General features: G+C 31.9%; 2 protein-coding genes and 1 long non-coding RNA gene across 19 annotated transcripts; 1 reads left to right on the top strand and 2 right to left on the bottom strand.

The window, feature by feature from the left end:
• Nucleotides 1–1,112: 1,112 nt before the first annotated feature.
• Nucleotides 1,113–11,051, bottom strand: LOC111313133 (uncharacterized). Of its 8 annotated transcripts, none has more exons than XM_089766036.1 (10): nucleotides 10,542–10,869; nucleotides 5,122–6,819; nucleotides 4,786–4,839; nucleotides 4,553–4,698; nucleotides 3,242–3,369; nucleotides 2,757–2,921; nucleotides 2,435–2,655; nucleotides 1,914–1,964; nucleotides 1,716–1,766; nucleotides 1,113–1,407 (listed from the first exon to the last, which is right to left on the bottom strand). In XM_089766036.1, exons 2-10 carry the CDS (start codon nucleotides 6,755–6,757, stop codon nucleotides 1,316–1,318), a joined length of 2,544 nt encoding a protein of 847 aa, XP_089622162.1. In that variant the 5' UTR covers nucleotides 6,758–6,819; nucleotides 10,542–10,869; the 3' UTR covers nucleotides 1,113–1,315. The 8 variants fall into 8 exon arrangements, with proteins under 8 accessions (XP_089622162.1, XP_089622163.1, XP_089622165.1 ...); XM_089766037.1 differs by having other exon boundaries at nucleotides 5,122–6,893; nucleotides 10,542–10,792; XM_089766039.1 differs by having other exon boundaries at nucleotides 5,122–6,866; nucleotides 10,542–10,705.
• LOC111313164 (uncharacterized) lies at nucleotides 8,435–18,377 on the top strand. 4 transcript variants are annotated; one of them, XR_002692990.2, is made up of 7 exons: nucleotides 8,435–8,515; nucleotides 8,583–8,761; nucleotides 11,210–11,258; nucleotides 11,432–11,562; nucleotides 17,559–17,699; nucleotides 17,802–18,079; nucleotides 18,182–18,377. It is a non-coding gene; the product is annotated as an uncharacterized LOC111313164 (long non-coding RNA). The 4 variants fall into 4 exon arrangements; XR_016345261.1 differs by having other exon boundaries at nucleotides 8,486–8,761; XR_016345260.1 differs by lacking the exons at nucleotides 8,435–8,515; nucleotides 8,583–8,761 and having other exon boundaries at nucleotides 11,078–11,258; nucleotides 18,188–18,377.
• On the bottom strand, nucleotides 11,952–19,055 carry LOC111313103 (uncharacterized). Of its 7 annotated transcripts, none has more exons than XR_016345256.1 (12): nucleotides 18,943–19,055; nucleotides 16,562–18,272; nucleotides 16,193–16,246; nucleotides 15,901–16,103; nucleotides 14,591–14,718; nucleotides 14,100–14,276; nucleotides 13,775–13,998; nucleotides 13,260–13,310; nucleotides 13,121–13,190; nucleotides 12,984–13,034; nucleotides 12,486–12,906; nucleotides 11,952–12,369 (listed from the first exon to the last, which is right to left on the bottom strand). XR_016345256.1 is itself a non-coding variant. In XM_022913823.2 (11 exons), exons 2-11 carry the CDS (start codon nucleotides 18,195–18,197, stop codon nucleotides 12,186–12,188), a joined length of 3,129 nt encoding a protein of 1,042 aa, XP_022769558.2. In that variant the 5' UTR covers nucleotides 18,198–18,272; nucleotides 18,943–19,055; the 3' UTR covers nucleotides 11,952–12,185. The 7 variants fall into 7 exon arrangements, 5 of the variants coding, with proteins under 5 accessions (XP_022769558.2, XP_022769560.2, XP_089622159.1 ...); XR_016345257.1 differs by having other exon boundaries at nucleotides 13,148–13,190; XM_022913823.2 differs by lacking the exon at nucleotides 13,121–13,190.
• Between the last annotated feature and the right edge of the window lie 257 nt (nucleotides 19,056–19,312).

The raw sequence follows: 19,312 nt of genomic DNA, 5'->3' as shown, positions 1-19,312 counted from the left end.
GATATCATTCAGTATTTTTTTTTTTATTGGCTCAAATAAGTTTATTTAGATGAAATTTAATAAATTAATAAATATTTTTTTCCAAATTGTTAATAAATTTAAAATTAAAACAACTTAAAAAATAAATTTTTTTATCACTTGACCCAAGATTAAAAGGATTTCAAATGCTGCTATATATTTATTTGGTCCCGAGACAATGACCAACCAAAGCATTTTCTTCATCTATGGGCAATTTCAACAGAAATATCAACGCCTTTAAGTGGATTTGAAGTTTTGGCCAATTGTATTTGTGTAATGATTATGTCTACACATTTATCACGTAAAAATGTTTGAATTTTATGCTAGTTGACTGACCAATTTAACATGTACATCACACGCAAAGAATTTTGTTCACATTCACATTTCAACGTAACTTCTAGTATTTCCAAATTCATAACATCCATTATGGGTTGAATAATTAGTAGGAAGAACAAGAGTGATTTTATGATGTTCTCAATTAGAAGTGATTAAATGAAAATAGAAAATTAAAATAAAATTCCATATACAGATTAATTATTAGATTCAATTAATAAATCATGTGTTAAAATTCAAAAGATTTCTTAACAAATTTCAATATTTTATTTAAATTAGTAATGTAGCTATGGGTTATATTAATTTTATATATTGACTAAAGCTTTACTCAATTTTAGTTAAAAATTAAAATGAAAATGATATTGATAGTTGTGAGAAAAAAAAAAAAAAGCCTTGGACAATTAAACCAGCTTCGCCCCAGGGTTGGATGCTCTTCAATCATTTATTTCTATTCAAAATTATGGATAAAAATTCCATTCTTTACTTTTGATGAATCAACAATATAAGGATATTAGAATCTCAAGCTTAATAACTTTATTTATACAATCATACAAATTATTTTAAAAGATAATATCTAATAAATTTAAAATTCAAATTTTAAAATCTATAATTTTTTTTTTAAAACTTTCCTTTTGTTATATATATACATATAGTGTTCGTAATTTCAGCTCAAGCCAATGTCCGGGATGCATATGTAAGTATAGGGGCACCTTTCGAAGCCCAATAAGTCTGGACCTATTGAATATTGGGTGGACTGAGAATTCATAAGTTTCATGGGAACAAGTTTTATGAATACTTAAAAATGTTTGTCAGGCATACAAGCATGCATAGCATGTTGTTTTATAATTTAGTCAGCAATACTCCTAAAATGTGTAGCATAAACTTTCTTTAATGGCAGAATATCCATCAGCTGATTTTTTGCTCTTGACAAAATGACAGTACCTTTGGATTAAACTAGGAAATGCTAATAAAACATCCTCTCAAAGACTCGAATTGAATAATTACCCGATTGTTGGGATTCATCATGAATCAAAGCTTCAGGAATACCTTCATATTCTGCCAATTTCAAATGCATCAATAGAAGCACACTGGCTTTCCAAATAAACAAGCAAAATAAAGATAAATAAATCTAGCAAGTGTCAATACATGGATTGGATTATCCAGGCCCTACACAAATTCAAGTGCATGCAATCCTTTTGGTTTTTTATTTAATATTAACCCTCAACTTGTAATATGACAAGGGAGATTCATATTTCATGAAATGTTCATCATTCAGATATTGCTGTGTTTCTCTATCTGCATCTAGACTTTAGTTGACAGGAAAAAAAAAAATAGAAACCTTAAAGTTCAGAAGAATTAATTACCTGGTTGTACACCTATATCTTGTATTGATGCTTCAAATACATCTTCATATCCTGTCAATTTCAAATGCACCAGACATTACTAACAGTTTTCCATGAAATGTTCATCATTCAGTTATAGCTGTGTTTCTCTATCTGCATCTAGACTTAGTTGACAGGAAAAAAAAAATAGAAACCTTAAAGTTCAGAAGAATTAATTACCTGGTTGTACACCTATTTCTTGTATTGATGCTTCAAATACATCTTCATATCCTGTCAATTTCAAATGCACCAGACATTACTAACAGTTTTTCTCAAACAATCGTTTTTTTAGGCATTGAATATGTAATGTTTCTGACATAATTTCTGGTGCAACCAAATGAGAGAAACAGAACAGTTGAGCACATTCCTCCACTACTACCCTCTTTATGATACAATTTATAAGATAACTCATTTTATTCTTTTTTCAGATTTACATTTAATTTCTCCCTAAGCATTTATATACACACACTCGCGAGAAATGATGTATCAGGTTGCAAAAATTGTTGTAAACTCCAACAGGATTTAGGATATGCCCGTGAAAATTTCTGATTTAGGTATTAACCATCAACTTATAATTACAAAACACAGAGGATAAAATCATTCCTATTAATGCAGGATTCGAGATTCAATGAACATCATTGCTCTTTAATTTGCATCAAAATTGATCATATGATGATCAAGGAAGGATACTGCCTCCCCACCTTTTGTAGGGCTGATAGTCTTAGCTGAATCAGCAGCATCTTCCACGTAATTGGCCCTATGATCATTACAAAGTCCAGTGTGCAAATTATACAATCCCATGTTATAACAGTCATGGTTATGTACCCCTTCATAGGTGGTGATCAAAAAGCTTGTATCTTGGCAGTCTCGCTCAACCCTTTTCTTCACTGGACAACCCATTGTCGAGCATTTGTAGTAGCACCTATACAGAGTGGATAAAGGCACGGAAAAGGTAATAATTAAATCAACAAAACTGTTTAGCAACTTCAGAACTTCCTTAACAATATTAGGTGAAGTAATCACCTTGGATGGGGATTTCCCTTGACAGATTTCTTTCCATATTTCCTCCATCTATAACCATCATCAATTAACTCACTGTTGCTTCTGGTTCGAAATGCAACTCTATGCCCTCTCCTGGTTTTGCTCACAGAACCTATGACACCCTTGTTTTCATTCTCAGTACAGTTGCTGCAAAATGTTAAACCACTGCATTAAAGTTCTCCTTCATAAAACCTTACCCACAAGCTTAATTATATTTTACCAAACCACTTGCATAATTGACTTCCATAAGTTCAATTTCACCCTTGGTGTGAGGACTGAAAGACATTTAAAGGTGTTTTACATTGGAGGAACGGGGACTGCAAACAGAGCAAAGTAACCCTTCTGGTTTAAGGAAGTGAAGGGCACCACTGTTGGATAAAAATGCTTAAATAGTGACAGGTATAAGTAACACTAGAGAACAGCAATGTCTACTTCACAGATTACATCAATAAAAATGCTTAACTAACCTTCTTTTGGCCTTAGGTTCATCTTCATCAATGTCTACTTCACAAATATCTGAAGCCTGATCAAAGTAACCATCTTCTAGCCTCTTGCTCTTCTCTGATGAAAAAAAGCTCAATGCTTGTTTTGGTGCCTGCAATTAGAACAAATTAAGTGTAATGATAATGCAAAATCAAGGCTGACAAATAAGATTTAACTCAAATTAATAAAATCAAATTACATACACTTCAAATTATGGTTGTTGAAGGTTAAGATATCCTTGAGGATAACTTTAAATTATAATCATGCTCGTCACTACAAGGATTGTTCATAAAATCAGAGAATTCTGCTATAATTTATTTTTTAGAGTTGTAATTAGATATAACCACCTGTACATAATTAAAACTATAGAAAAAAATTGTATCAATCCAGAAACGCCAATTGCCATCATAGCAAACAAAACATCACTATTAACATCCCCATTATGATTCCTTTATTTTTGTTAAATTTAGTCCTCTGTTTCAATTGCAAGTATCCTTTACTTAAATAAAATGTTGATTACAGTTAAATCCTTAACACTATTAAGGAAAGGCCTTAACTTGTTGATTTGGTCAATTTGACCCTGACATGCCATGCTATCTTGAAAAATTTTTTGCCCCACAACACACAAAAATGGCACAAAAAAGAATTTAAGTTCCAGATTCATCTAGCAATTGAGTTAAGTCTTGGGTTCAAAAAATTTGAATAGCATAAAATATATGTAAAATTTTAAAAATTGCAGTAAAAAAAAGGAAGGCAGAGGAAGGAAAGACAGAAATTGAGAAGAGGAAGGGAATACAGCACAAATCTGCCTTATATAGGCCAGATTGGCCTCAATAAGAGGGATCAAATCTAGACTTTGGACCAAAATATAACAAAATTCTGGCCACTTGGCTATGATGCTTCTATGGGTATGTATATCCAAGATTTACACAGTTTTTCTGTTTAAAAGAAAAAGGTAATCTAGATTAAAAAAATAACAAAAGTCATTAAGACCCAAGTATTCAAAAAATTTACAATGGGACAAACAAAAACAATCAAAATAGTTCAATTGCTAAATTAAGTTGAATATTTTGAATAAGTTTTACACAAACAATATTTAGGGTTTCATTTCTTAACCGGCCAAGCAAATTGTCAAGTTAAGGCTTCTAATTTCGTGGTTTAAGGAGACCCAGCATTCCCAGTCAGAATAACGGACTGTCAAGATAGTAAAACTAAAAAACCAAACAAAACAAAAGATTGTAAGATAAAACTATGAATGTTGTGTTTGGTTGCTCAGTATATTGATATATACTTACATCTGACGTCCTAAAAGGATTGGATGGAAGTATGCATGCCAAAGGAGTCTTTGTCATGTCTGTCCCCATCAATGGATCGAGTGGAAGTATGCATGACAAAGGAAACTTTGTCACATCTGTCCCCGTTATTCTCTCCTCCTTATAATCTAACAGTAATGAACCATAATTACATAAGAGAGTTAGACACCAAAAATTAGAGGAGTCCTCTCATAAGGGTTGCAAAGAAGAATTACATGAGCACTGGCCATTATGATCTTGTGTTGAAACTTCGAGCAACTTTTCATCATCTACCAGTATTCAAAAGAAGCAATGTTAAAATCTTCTCTTCTCATCAGATGTTAGCAAACTTCTTTTTTTTACATTGTGACTTGGCTTTGGTCTCTTCCAATTAGTTTTTTTAGGATAATAAAATTTTACTCATGTTATCAAGAAAAAAAAAAAAGTTCAGGACTCATGTTATCCAGAAAAAAAAAAGGTTCAAGTACTAATTAAATTGATCTCACGCATAAGCTAATAAATTAGATGATTAATAATAAAAAATAAAAAAAAAAGTTCAAAAGATATATTACCTTTTTGTTGGCCTTCATTATCTATGGTAGCTTCAAGTAGATCCCTGTCTTCTGTCAATTGGGTCATAACATCTTTCTCATTGCTGATAGGGGAAAAGATACGCATCAGATAATCTAACCGATTTCCCCACTCTGTTTCATTCCAATTCAAATCTTCCCACCACTGACATTCTCCTTTGATTATCTTCAAAGTTTTGCTTGACAATTCCATTTTTGATAACCTTTTAAGCTTCGGGCAATTATAAAAGCCTATGCTTTCTAATTTTGGTGCTATTAATAGACCATTAGAAATGCTGACCAGTCCAGGAAGGTAAAGAAGCAGCAATCTTTTCAAACTAGGGAGAAATTTATTTGACATCTTTGGCTTGACAGATGCACAGCTTACCAGACTGGTGACTTGGGGGCAGTCCTCAACAATAATCTCCTCCAAGTTGACAAAATTTTCAATCAAAGTACGGGAGAAAATATGTCTCAGCTGGGGGCATGTATGCAGCCCTAGGAATTTCAACCTAGACATACATCCACAACAATTTGGTCCTCTCCAAATACTCCATAAATTCTTCATGTAATAAATGCTCAAATATTCTAGAGATTCAAGCACATGCTCTGCAGAACCAGTGTCAGATTCAGATTGATCATCTTCATTTCTTTCGTCATGCATCTCTTGATCAATAAGGGTTTCCATGTTATTACACTCTGCCAACAAGCAAAATTTTAGCCTTTTCATATTCTCGATCCCAAATTCAGATAGATTCATAGCGGTTGCATGGTTGTCCAAGAAAAATGAAGAAGAATATTTGAGTACCGCTTCTATTTCGATTGGGATGTTTCCACCATTCACAAACTTCAAGCATTTATCCCAATTTCTGAATTCTGCTTCAACTTCATGAGGTACACGAGATATGATTCTCCTTTTATGATGGCCAACCGTAAAACTAAAGTGTGACAATGAAGAATATATCAATGATAAATTATCTAAAAGTTGGAATTTAGGCAGGTACAAGCTAAGAGTCTTCAATGTTTTTGAGTTGCATACTTCCTTCACAACGGCTTCCACAGAATCATCCCACCTCCTGTCTGCCGGATTCACATCAATGCTTAATTCAACAAGTTGCGACAGAATTGATATTGTCTCAGGGTGAATCACAAAGTCTGATTTCGACTTCTTTTTGCCACAGATATGATAAAATGATACTCTCAAATGACTTAACTTGACTAGCTTTCCAATCTCACTTGGCAGATGCATGATCTGAGTTTCATCAAGATCAAACTCCTCGAGATTTTTCAGTTCCCCAACCTGAGGTGATAGTTCCATGAAGAGTTCACAACCTCTTAGCAAGAGCTTTTTTAATGAAACCAACTTGGGAAGAGATTTTGGCAAAGATTTGATGCTAGTATGGGACAAATCTAATACTTGGAGAAGGGCCATGCGCTGAAAGAATAGGGGAGGAATAACTGTCAGCTCATAATTCCCTTGCAAATACAATGCAATCAATGAAGGGCAGTTTGGAGATTTTGGTAGCTCTGACACTTTATGTTTATCATCCGTTAAATGGATCTCTTTGGCAGCCCATTCTTCTTTCTTTCGTAGCTTGGGCAATCCTGACCCACTTGCCTTAGGAACAGACTGCTGCATTTTGGCTGAAGTATTATGTATGCTCTCAGTCAATTCCAAAGGACCTTGCCTTACAAAATACTCTGTTCGCAAAGCATCAATTACAATTTGAAGAGTAGAATGCAAACTCCTTCATCATGTATATAGACCAAATAATCTTTGAGCAATTGAGAAATAAAAGTTAAAGTTAATTACCACTACTCCAATAAAAAAGACATATAATCTCCAAGTATATTTTTTTCTGTGATATTCATAGAAAAATGTTTTTGCAGTTTAATATTTCAAACAAACAAATTGACCTAAGAGCAATAAAAAGGTATGGTATATTTTTCTTTCTTCTACTCCTATAACCATCATTTCTAATCGGAATTACAACAAGCAAAGTATAAACATATGCATTTGCACTATAAACCAGAAATTGGAATAAACTCCAAAGCTACTATGGAGTATGACTTGAGAAATCAAAGAACAGTTCTTGCATTTTTTTTTCTATAGCCTAACCATTTAAACACTCCTTTTACCAGCAAACGATCAAAAACCCACAATAAACAAATTTCCGGTTGAGAAGGCCCTAATTATTATTATTTACCCATTTAAATATGACTCGAACTATTAAATTAAATTAACAGTGTTATCCCAAACCTATGAAATTTAAAACATAAAGAGTTAATTTGGAATTCAAATCTTAACAACTATAATGTTTAAGTTCTATCAATTCGTAAATATATAGTAATGTATAAAGTAAATTACATCATCAGTCATTTAATTAAGCTTGTTAAGCTTTTTATTTTCTTATTATTCTAGATACATAATTTTTGGTGCATATACTACAGAGGCCCTATCTTGGCAACACCCGGGAAGTCTTCTTTTAAACAATATATCCAAGGTAGAGGGAGGATAAAATAACTTAACAATATTAAATTCACTACTGTGAGCATAATTTGCCAAAACAATCTTCATAAAAATTGTTATCTTTATCTTTATAAATGTAAACAAGAGAAAAATTTGAACCCATGAAAAATAAACATAGATAAGCATGAATAAACCTAATAGAAGAGATCATTGTCATGCAGTTGTTGTAGAATTAGATATATTATCTATTATCATCTTCTCTAACAGGGCACCTGTCATGTGAGCATTTTTTCCCTCTTAAAGAAATTATAAATGATTTTTATATTGATTTTCCTAATTTTCTTTCCTTTCATCCTTTCTTAATTTGCAAAGGTTAATGTTTTTTTTTCTTGTATGTTAGCATCAAATTAGTAGGGAAAAAGATGCAAATATGACAGTTTAAATGACTTTTAATGAAGAGTAACAATAAAGTGTCAAAAATTAGAAATTTAAGAACTATATATCGATTTTTATGATTTTTATTTTGATTAATTCAATTATGAAAAAACACGATTTAATTTTTTATTAGCTCTTAAGAATTGATCGAGGTGACTTTCATTTGTCCCATGGTATGGTGTTATCATCCCACACGCCAAGTTGCCATATGGCAAAACTAAAAAGAAAGGAAGAGAGACAATGTTCAAATCCAAAACCTGATTGTTTGTTCTGGAGTAAGTGCTTATCCAAAACGAGAGTTCAAAGAAATGGCTCTCCCCCTCTTTGATCCACCACTGTCCCTTTTCTTCTCTAGTTTCTTCTTGCTCAACATCATTGCCCATCGTTGTGTCACCACCAAGTAACTCACTCTTACTTTTAACTGGATCTTCTCTGGGTTTATTCGTCAAACATTACGTGGACAATAAGAGGCATTTGATAGTTTGTATTAATGTAAATATTCTTGTCTTAGTTTTATGCTTCGAAGAACACAAATGTTTGAAAACTTTCCAGGTTGCAGCTAAAAGCAATTGATCATCCTCCTTCAAAATGTTTAATTGGTCATATGGTCATATGACTGATGGTGAGCTGACATCCAGCGGAAGGCAAGAAGGAAGCCTTGCCAGTGAAACAGCTGCCATTAGAGTTTAAGATACACTAGAAGACAGTGGTTCTTGCAGCCCAAAAACCTCCTTCCAAGTAATTCTATCTCTCTTGCTTGATTTCTTACTTTTTAATTTTTTAATTATTTATATTTTAAGTTATTATATTTTTATTTAAAAATATAATTATCATTTTATAATAATGGACAAGTATCAAAATATAATCCCTTTGAGAAATTTTTAATTTCTTTATTATTTACATGTTAGATTATTTTATTTTGATTAAAAGGTAAAATGATCATTTTTTATTATTAAAAAAAGTAAATTAATTATTTTACAACGCTAGACAAGTGTATCTTTGGGTATTCTAAAATTTTTTATATTAGTTTTTTTTAATTTTTTTAATTATTTATATTGTAAAATTTTTTTATTTTCATTAACAAATAAAATGATTATTTTAAGTTATTTTAACTATTCTATTTATTAAAACTATCCTACAAGGGATAGTCTTTTGACATTTGTACAAGCTATTAAATTATCATTTTACCTTTACGACATTATCATTTTATCCTTTCAATTTTACCCTTTAGTTAATATAATAAAATAAATTAAAATATCTATAACTCTATTAAAAAAATCTCCAAAGAGATTAAGAGTGGCACTTATCCAATATTTTAAATGATCATTTCATCTTTTTCAACATTATAAACAAATTATTTTACACTTTAATTTAAATACTATAATTAAAATGTTGATAATAAAAATTAAACATATATTAAAAGAATTTTCAAAATATATATATTGAGGTAAAATGACAATTTTATAATATTAGAAGTGGTAAAGTGATCATTTTATAATATTGAAAAGGTGTCAAAATATAATCCTTTGAAAATTCTTTTAATGTATTTTTAATTTTTTTTATTATTAACATTAATTTAATTGTATTATTTTGACTAAAGGGTAAAATAGTTTGTTTATTATTTAAAAAGGGTAAAATGATCATTGTACTATACTGGGAACTTTTTAATGAAGAGTTATAAATCATAGATATTTTAATTTATTTGTTTATTTTAACTAAAGGTAAAATAATAATGTCATAATATTAGAAGGGTAAAATAGTAATTTAGTAATTTGGACAAGTATCAAAAGAAACTATTTTTAAAGGGATAATTTTAATATATAGTATAGATATATATATATAAACGTATATTTACATTAATATTAAAAATCCTTAGCAATAAGAAAATCAAGTAACCAAAAACAATATATATATATATGTATAAAAAATTATTTAATATATTGATAATAAAATTTTTTAATTTTACAAGAGAGATTAAAATGATAACAAATATTCTATTGTTTAAAATTAATTTTTATTTTTTAAATATAAATTAAGGGATATGTATGGACTCATGAATAAATTTAATAATTTTAAATATGATACAATAATATGATATAAAAATAATATAAAAATATTTTTTAATATAATTTTAATTTTAATAAAAATTAAAATTATATATGCATTTAGCAAAATCAAAACATATATTTCTACATATCCAATTTTCATATTTTAACATATATTTAATACGAAACAATAAATTATCATATTTATATAAAATAATTATGGTGATTAAAATTTGAATATGTAATATACACACATGCAGGCTTTTTTTTTTTTTTTTTTGGCTATCTTTTACTTTGTTTTTTGTTTGTGAATTTGAATTGTTGTATCTTCAACAACGATAAAAAATGAATCGATTATAAGGCCTAACACATAAATCAAAGGAAAACTTATCAAACATTTAAATTCTCCCATATAAAGTTATAAACCCATAAACAAAGAGGTGAAAATTTTAAAGAAGAATTAGTAAACTCACCTGCAAGTAATTTGTATGACAAGAATAGAAGCCCATAAATCGATTAAATGCTCGCATAAAACGCGATTGGGTCCTCCTTGTTGTCGAAAGATAAGTAGAAGTTACAAGGGGAGTTGAAGTCGAGATTGCTAGCTGAATCTTTTTGAACCTCACAATCCAAATTCTATCCTCAAACTCTAAAACTGGGGTATATAAAATATACCCCAATAATTGAAGGATCCTTTTTGTTTAACAACAGTTTGACACTTAATAAGTTGAGGGTCCCTTAGGTTAGGTTACCTTAAAGGAACTTTTTTTTTTCTTAAAAAAAAAAAAAAGGAAAAAACCACCGGCTTCTTTTCTATTTCCTTTCAGTTGGATGGTTAGGAAATTTCTTCTCTAGTTCCACGAAAGGACCAAGGAGTCAACAAGCAGACAACTCCAAAGTCCAACCTGTATTTTGTGTTTTGTTCGTACAGAATTATAACCATCAAAATAATATACGTTCACTTATTCATTAATACATGCATATATATACTTGTCATGAAAAATCTTGTTGGCCAACATTGAAAGTGAAATATCAGAAACTACCCAGCACTATCCATACACCATCCCACTATCTGTGCCAACCACCAAGTCAACTCTGGTAGTCTGGACCAATTATAGTTCCTTCTCATCTCTCACAACAGTGACTTGATCGCGGAGCAGAACTTACAACAGTTCCACGACTATTCTCAGGTGATTTTACTGCACTCCTCTCTTTCTCTATGCATGTCTGTGACACCATCCTTCTTTCTTCTTTAGGTTTTTTTTTTTTTTTTCATTGGGTCACTGTTAATCTGATTCAGTCTTAACTCAGTTTTTGAACAAGAACAAAAATTCAACAAGTTAGTGTTATCTTGTCTCTCTAGGCTTCTTGAATGGAAGATATTTGGTGTAGGAAAAGGCTTCAATTTTGTAACCCTTTCAAGGCAGAAGGAGAAAGAGAGTCTGGCAAGCAAGTATATAAAGTTTCCAATTGTTGAGTCCCTCCAGCCCCCAGGTAGATAGCTGCATCCTTAATCTATCTCAACTTATTTGTACAAAGATATATAATTAATTTTTAATAGTAATAACATGTTTAATTTGAATATTATCAAATTATGTAATTAGATTAATTATTTTAAAATTTTAGATTAACTAAATTTATGAATGCATAAAAATGTTTGGCAGGCATACATGCTTGCATGCCATGTTTTAAAATTTAGTCAGCACCACTCCTAGAATGCGTAGCATAAATTTTTTTATTTTATAGTGCCAATCTTATCAACTTTTATATTATGTTTGATAGGAAATTAAAAAAGAAAAAAAAAATATAAGAAAAGAAAAAAAAAGTGAAAAAAAGTTTTTTTTTTCTTCATTGTGATTGATATGAAAGATAGAAAATAGAAGAAAAAAAGATATTAAGGGTAAAGTAAATACAATCATTAATTTAAGTTTAATGAGTATTTTCCTCTTAAATAGAATTTAGAGGGAAAATGTACAAATTTACTTATTTCTTTCTTACCAAACAAAGAAAAAAGTGAAAAGAAAAATAATTTATTTTAGGCTCCAACCGATCTTATTAAACGGGTATCTTCAAAGTACACGTCTACTACTAGCCCTGTTTCTTCCTGCTCTTCCTTCCTACCTATTGCACTCAGTTTTCTTTTTTCTCTGTACTTCTATTACACACCGTTTCCTTGCAGTCAGCTTTCTTTCTTCCTGTAGTTCCTTCGCAGGCATTCCTGTCATGCTTTGAACCATCTCCCTGAAATTGTTGGCTCCGACCGTTACTGTGACAACACTTGCTTTTGAACATTTCCTGAAACTGTTGGAGAATTCTAGTTAGATAATGCAAAATCCAAGAACATCAAATTTTTAACACCATTTTTTGTAAATCTCAGATAAAACTTTATAATATTGCTAGAATTTGTTTTAACTAACCGTTTTTGGGCCTTTGGAACATCTTCGTCAATGTCTGCTTTAGGTCTATCAGAAGGCTGATCAAATTTTTTATCCATTAGTGATCCCATAAAAACAACTGATCCAGCTTCAGCGTCCATATGTCCACCTTCATATGTGACAAAGGACTGATCTGGGATTTTGATTGTAAGATGATTGGAAGCCCGGATTATGTGAGAAAAGGCAGATAGTGATGAAGTTCTAGTAGGCTGTGACTCAGGATGGTTGTGCCAAGCTTTATGAATGACCTGGGTTATCTGCCCCTCCAATGACCTCTCAACTGACTTGTTAGCTGGGCAACCAGGGTATGCACACCTGTAATAACTTCGTCTTCTGTTTCCTGTCAATCCTTTGATCCCATAACACCTCCAAGTATATGCATCAGCTGATTTTCTGCTCTTAACTAAATGAGAGTGCCTATGGGTTAAACTAGGAAATGCAAATAAAACATCCTCTCAAAGACTCGAACTGAACAATTACCTGATTGTTGGGATTCATCTCGTATCGAAGCTTCAAGAAAACCTGCATATTCTGCCAATTTCAAATGCATCAATAGGAGTAGACTCTCTTTCCAAATAAACAGTAGTGCTTTTGGTTATTTAATATTAACCCTCAACTTGTAATATGACATGGGAGATTCATACTTCAAGAAATGTTCTTCATTCGGTGATAGCTGTGTTTCCCTATCTGCATCTAGACTTAGTTGCCAGCAAAAAAAAAAAATTAGAAACCTTAAGGTTAGGAAGAATTAATTACCTGGATGCGCACCTTTATCTTGTATTGATGCTTCAAATACATCTCCGTATCCTGCCAATTTCAAATGCACCAGACATCACTAACAATTTTTGTCAAACATTTTTTTAGGCATTGAATATGTGTAATGTTTCTCATATAATTTCTAGTGCTAGCATATGAGAGAAACAGAAGAGTTGAGCACAATCCTCCACCACTATCCTCTTTTTGATACAATTTTTGGCATAATTCATTTTATTCTTTTTTCATATTAACATTTAATCTCTCCCTAAGCATTTATATACACACACTCGCATGAAATGATGTATCAGGTCCCAAAATTGTTGTAAACTTGAACATGATTTAGGATATCCCTGTGAAATTTTCTGCTTTAGGGATTAACCATCAACTTATAATGACAAAACAGAGAGGATAAAATCATTCCTATTAGTGTAGGATTCAAGGTTCAGTGAACATCATCACTCTCTAATTTGCATAATTGATCATATGATGATCAAGGAATGATACTGCCTCCCCACCTTTTGTAGGGCCGATAATCTTAGCTGAATCACCAGCATCTTCCATTTGATTGGCCCTATGATCATTACAGAGTCGACGAATGTGCAAATGATACAATCCCCTGTCATAACAGCAATGGTTATGTACCCCTTCATAGGTGGTGATCAAAAAGCTCTTATCTTGGTAGTCTCGCTCAACACTTTTCCTCACTGGACAACCACTTGTCAAACATTTGTAGTAGCACCTATACAGAGTGGATAAAGACACAGAAAAAGGTGTAATTAAATCAACAAAACTGTTTAGCAACTTTGGAAGTTCCTAAACAATATCAGGTGAAGTAATCACCTTGGATAGGGATTACCCTTGACTGTTTTCTGTCCATATTTCCTCCATCTATAACAATCATCAAGTACCGCACTGCTGCTTCTGGTTCTGGTTCTGGTTCGAAATGCAACTCTATGCCCTCTCATGGTTTTGCTCGCAGAACCTATGAGACCCTTGTTTTCGTTCTCAGTACAGTTGCTACAAAATGTTAAACCACTCCATTAAAATTCTCCTTCATAAAACCTTACCCATAAGCTTAATTCTATTTGACCAAACCACTTGCATAATTGACTTTCACAAGTTCAACCTCATCCTTCGTGTGAAGACTGAAAGACATTTAAAGGTGTTTTAAATTGGAGGAAAGGGGACTGCAAACAGAGAAAAGTAACCCTTCTGGTTTAAGGAAGTGAAGGGCACTACTGTTGGATAAAAATGCTTAAAAAGTGACAAGTATCACTAGAGAACAGCATTGTCTACTTCACAGAGTACATCAATAAAAATGCTTAACTGACCTTCTTTTGGCCTTAGGTTCATCTTCATCAACATCTACTTCACAAATTTCTGAAGCCAGATCAAAGTAACCGTCTTCTAGCCTCTTGTTCTTCTCTGATGAAAAAAGGCTCAATGCTTGTTTTGGTGCCTGAAATGAGAACAAATTCAGTGTAATGATAATGGAAAATCAAGGCTGACAAATAAGATTTGACTCAAATTAATAAAATCAAATTACATACACTTCGAATTATGGTTGTTGAAGGTTAAGATATCCTTGTGGGGATGACGATAAATTATAATCATGCTCATTACTACAAGGTTTGTTTATAAAATCAGAGAATTCTGCTATAACCTTTTTTGGAGTTGTAATTAGATATGCCGACCTGTATGTAATTAAAACTATGGATAAAAAATTGTATCAATCCAGTAACGCTAATTGGCATCATAATAAACAAAACATCATGATTAACATCCCCGTTTTGATTCTGCTATATTTGTTAAATTTAGTCCATCTGCTTCAATTACAAGTATCCTTCACTTTCATAAAATGTTGATTACGGTTAAATCCTTAACACTATTAAGGAAAGGACTTAACTTGTTGATTTGGTCAATTTGACCCTGACATGCCATTCCATCTTGAAAAATATTTTGCCCCTCAACACAAAAAGTGGCACAAAAATGAATTTAAGTTCCAGATTCATGAAGCAATTGAGTCAAGTCTCAGGTTCAAAAAAATTTTAACAGCACAAAATATATGTAAAATTTAAAAAGTAGCAATAAAAACAAACAAACAAAGAGAGAGGAAGGGAAGCGAGAAATTGAGAAGGGGAAGGGGAAGGAGATGCGGTACAAATCTGCCTTATATTGGCCTCAATATGAGGGATCAAACCTAGACTGAGACCAAAATGTAACAAAATTCTGGCCGCTTGGCTATATATGCTTGCATGGGTATGTATATCCAAGATTTACACAGTTTTTCTATTTAAAAGAAAAAGGTAATCTAGATAAAATAAAAAAAAAATCATTAAGACACAAGTATTCAAAAAAATTACAATGAGACAAACAAAAACAATCAAGATAGTTCAATTGCTAAATTAAGTTGCATATTTTTAATTTGTACACAATCAAAATTTAGGGTTTCACTTCTTAACCGGCCAAGCAAATTGTCAAGTTAAGGCTTCTAATTTTGTGGTTTAAGGAGATCCAGTATTTCCAGTCAGATTGACTGACCGTCATGATAGTAAAACTAAAAACCCAAACAAAACGAAAGATTGTAAGATAAAACTATGAATGTTGCGTTTGGTTGCTCTGTATATTGATATGTACTTACATCAGATGTCCTCAAAGGATTGGATGGAAGTATGCATGGCGAAGGAAAGTTTGTCGAGTCTGTCCCCGTCCATGAATCGGATGGAAGTATGCATGCCAAAGGAGACTTTGTCACGTCTGTACCAGTCAATGGATTGGATGGAAGTATGCAAGACGAAGGAGACTTTGTCACGTCTGTCCCCCTTATTCTCTCCTCCTTATAATCTAACAGTAATAAACCGTAATTGCCTAAAAGAGTTAAAGACACCCAAAATAAGAAGAGTCATCTCATAAGGGCTGCAAAGAAAAATTACCTGAGCACTGGCCTTTATGATCTTCTGTTGAAACTTTGAGCAACTTTTCATCATCTACCAATACTCAAAATGGGCAATGTTAAAACCTTCGCTGCACATCAGTTGTTAGCAAACTTTTTTTTTTATGTTATGACTTGGCTTTGGTCTCTTCCACTTAGTTTTTTTAGGATGATAAAATTTTACTCATGTTATCATGAAAAAATAAAAGTTCCGGACTCATGTTATCAGAAAAAAAAAAAAAAAAAAGTTCAGACTCATGTTATCCAGAAAAAGAAAAGTTAAAGTACTGATTAAATTGATCTCACACATAAGCTAATAAATTGGATGATTAATAAAAAGAAAAAAAACTAAGATCAAAAGATATATTACCTTGTTGTTGAACTTCATTTTGTTTAGTAGCTTCAAGTAGATCCCTGTCTTCTGTCAATTGGGTCATAACATCTTTCTCATTACTGATAGGGGAAAAGATACGCATCAGATAATCTGGCCGATTTCCCCACTCTCTTTCATTCCATTTCAAATCTTCCCACCACTGACATTCTCCTTTGATTATCATCAAAGTTTTGCTTGACAATTCCATTTTTGATATGCTTTTAAGCTTCGGGCAATTATAAAAGCCTATGCTTTCTAATTTTGGTGCTATTAATAGACCATTAGAAATGCTGACCAGTCCAGGAAGGTAGAGAAGCAGCAATCTTTTCAAACTAGGGAGAAATTTATCTGACATCATTGGCTTGACAGATGGACGGCTTACCAGGCTGGTGACTTGGGGGCAGTCCTCAACAATAATCTCCTCCAATTTGACAAAATTTTCAAGCAAAGTAAGGGAGAAAATATTTCTCAGCTGGGGGCATGCATGCAGAGCTAGGAATTTCAAATTAGACATACATCCATAATGATTTGGTCCTCTCCAAATACTCCATAAATTCTCCATGTAATAAATGCTCAAACATTCTAGAGATTCAAGGACATGTTCTATTGAATCAGGGTCAGATTCAGATTGATCATCTTCATTTCTTTCATCATGCATCTCTCCATCAATTAGCGTTTCCATCTTATTACACTCTGTCAACAAGCAAAATTTTAGCCTCTTCATATTCTTGATCCCAAATTCAGATAGATTCATAGCAGTTTCATGGTGGTCCAAGAAAAATGACGAAGAATATTTAAGTATCCCTTTTATTTCAATTGGGATGTTTTCACCATTCACAAACTTCAAGCACTTATCCCAACTTCTGTATTCTGCTTCAACTTCATGAGGTACACGAGATATGATTCTCCTTTTATGATGGCCAACTGTAAATCTAAAGTGTGACAATGAAGGATATATCAATGATATATTATCTAAAAGTTGGAATTTTGGCAGGTGCAAGCTAAGAGTCTTCAATGTTTTTGAGTTGCATACTTCCTTCACAACGGCTTCCACAGAATCATCCCATCTCTTGTCTGCCGGATTCACATCAATGCTTAATTTAGCAAGTTGCGAGAGAATTGATATTGTCTCAGGGTGAATCAGAATGTTTGATTTCGACTTCTTTTTGCCACAGATATGATAAAATGATACTCTCAAATTTCTTAACTTGACTAGCTTTCCAATCTGACTTGGCAGATCCATGATCTCTGTTTCATCAAGATCAAGATCCTCGAGATTTTTGAGTTTACCAACCTGAGGTGACAGTTCCATGAAGAGTTCACAATTTCGTAACAAGAGTTTTTTTAGTGAAACCAACTTGGGAAGAGATTTTGGCAAAGATTTGATGCTAGTATGGGACAAATCTAATACTTGGAGAAGGGCCATGCGCTGAAAGAATAGGGGAGGAATAGCCGTCAGCTCATAATTCCCTTGCAAATACAACGCAATCAATGAAGAGCAGTTTGGAGATTTTGGTAGGTCAGACACTTTATGTTTATCATCAGTTAAATGGATCTCTTTGGCTGCCCATTTTTCTTCCTTTAGTAGCTCAGTCAATCCTGATCCACTTGCCTTAGGAACAGACTGCTGCATTTTGGCTGAAGTATGATGTGTGCTACTACAGAAGTTTCTCAGTCGATTCCAAAGGATCTTGCCTCACAACATACTCTGTAAATCATCAATTACAATTTGAAGAATAAAATATAATCTCCTTCATTATGTATATTGACCAAATAATCTTTGAAGAAATTAAAGATAAGTTAATTTCTACTACTCCTGCAAAAATACATGCAATCTTCTTTTTTTTTTTTTTGGTGATTTTCATAGAAAAAATTTTCTCCAATTCAATATTTCAAACAAATAAATTGATTTAAGAACATCATTTCTTATAGGAATTACAACAAGCTACGTATAAACATATGGATTTGCACTATAAACAAAAAATTAAGAAATTAAAGGTGTAAATTATCCAAATTTTAATAAATTTAAGGGATTATTTGTGTGATTACCCTACAAATATAGACATACACACCAAAAAAAAAGTATACATATCATTCATCTTTTTTTTCTTTTTTTATTTTCCTTATGTGGAATAAATGGAGCATGATATATTTTAACATGAAGAGTTAAAAATGAAATAAAAATTAAAAAAAAAAATACAATCATACATGCATCCCTTCTCTTTTTTCCATCTTTTAATTTTTTTTTGGTTATTGATTTGAATTAATCGATTAAGCCTAAGAAATAAATCAAAAGGACAACGTATCAAACATTGCATATAAAGTTATAAATTGATAAGCAAAGAGATGAAGAAATTGAAGAGAATTACTAAACTCACCTGCAAGTAACTCGTTTGACTAGAACACAAGCCCATGAGTCGCTCTCTCTCCCTCTGGTTACTGATTGGGTCCAGGTTACTGTCAAAGAGAAATGTAACTGTGTGTTTGCATTGAGGGAAGGAGAGGCGAGGGGAAGATAATATATTATATTTAATTTTATAAAAAAAAAATTTATAATTAAAAAATATATTATAATAAAACAGTCCCTTGCCTTTCATATTTTATCTAAACAATAATTATTAATATAATTTTTTTATAAATTTAATTATTCAGAGATACGTGCATCATTGCTTTTCCTTTAAAAAAAAATTTTTTTTTTTATCAATATCTATTCATGTAGAAGTCTAACACGGATGTGGACAGCTGACT

The sequence above is a fragment of the Durio zibethinus genome, chromosome 9 (genome assembly GCF_047325235.1).
Source record: "Durio zibethinus cultivar Kanyao isolate XHJ-2024 chromosome 9, ASM4732523v1, whole genome shotgun sequence".
Taxonomy (NCBI): Eukaryota; Viridiplantae; Streptophyta; class Magnoliopsida; order Malvales; family Malvaceae; genus Durio; species Durio zibethinus.
This window is presented reverse-complemented; position numbering and strand designations above follow the sequence as displayed.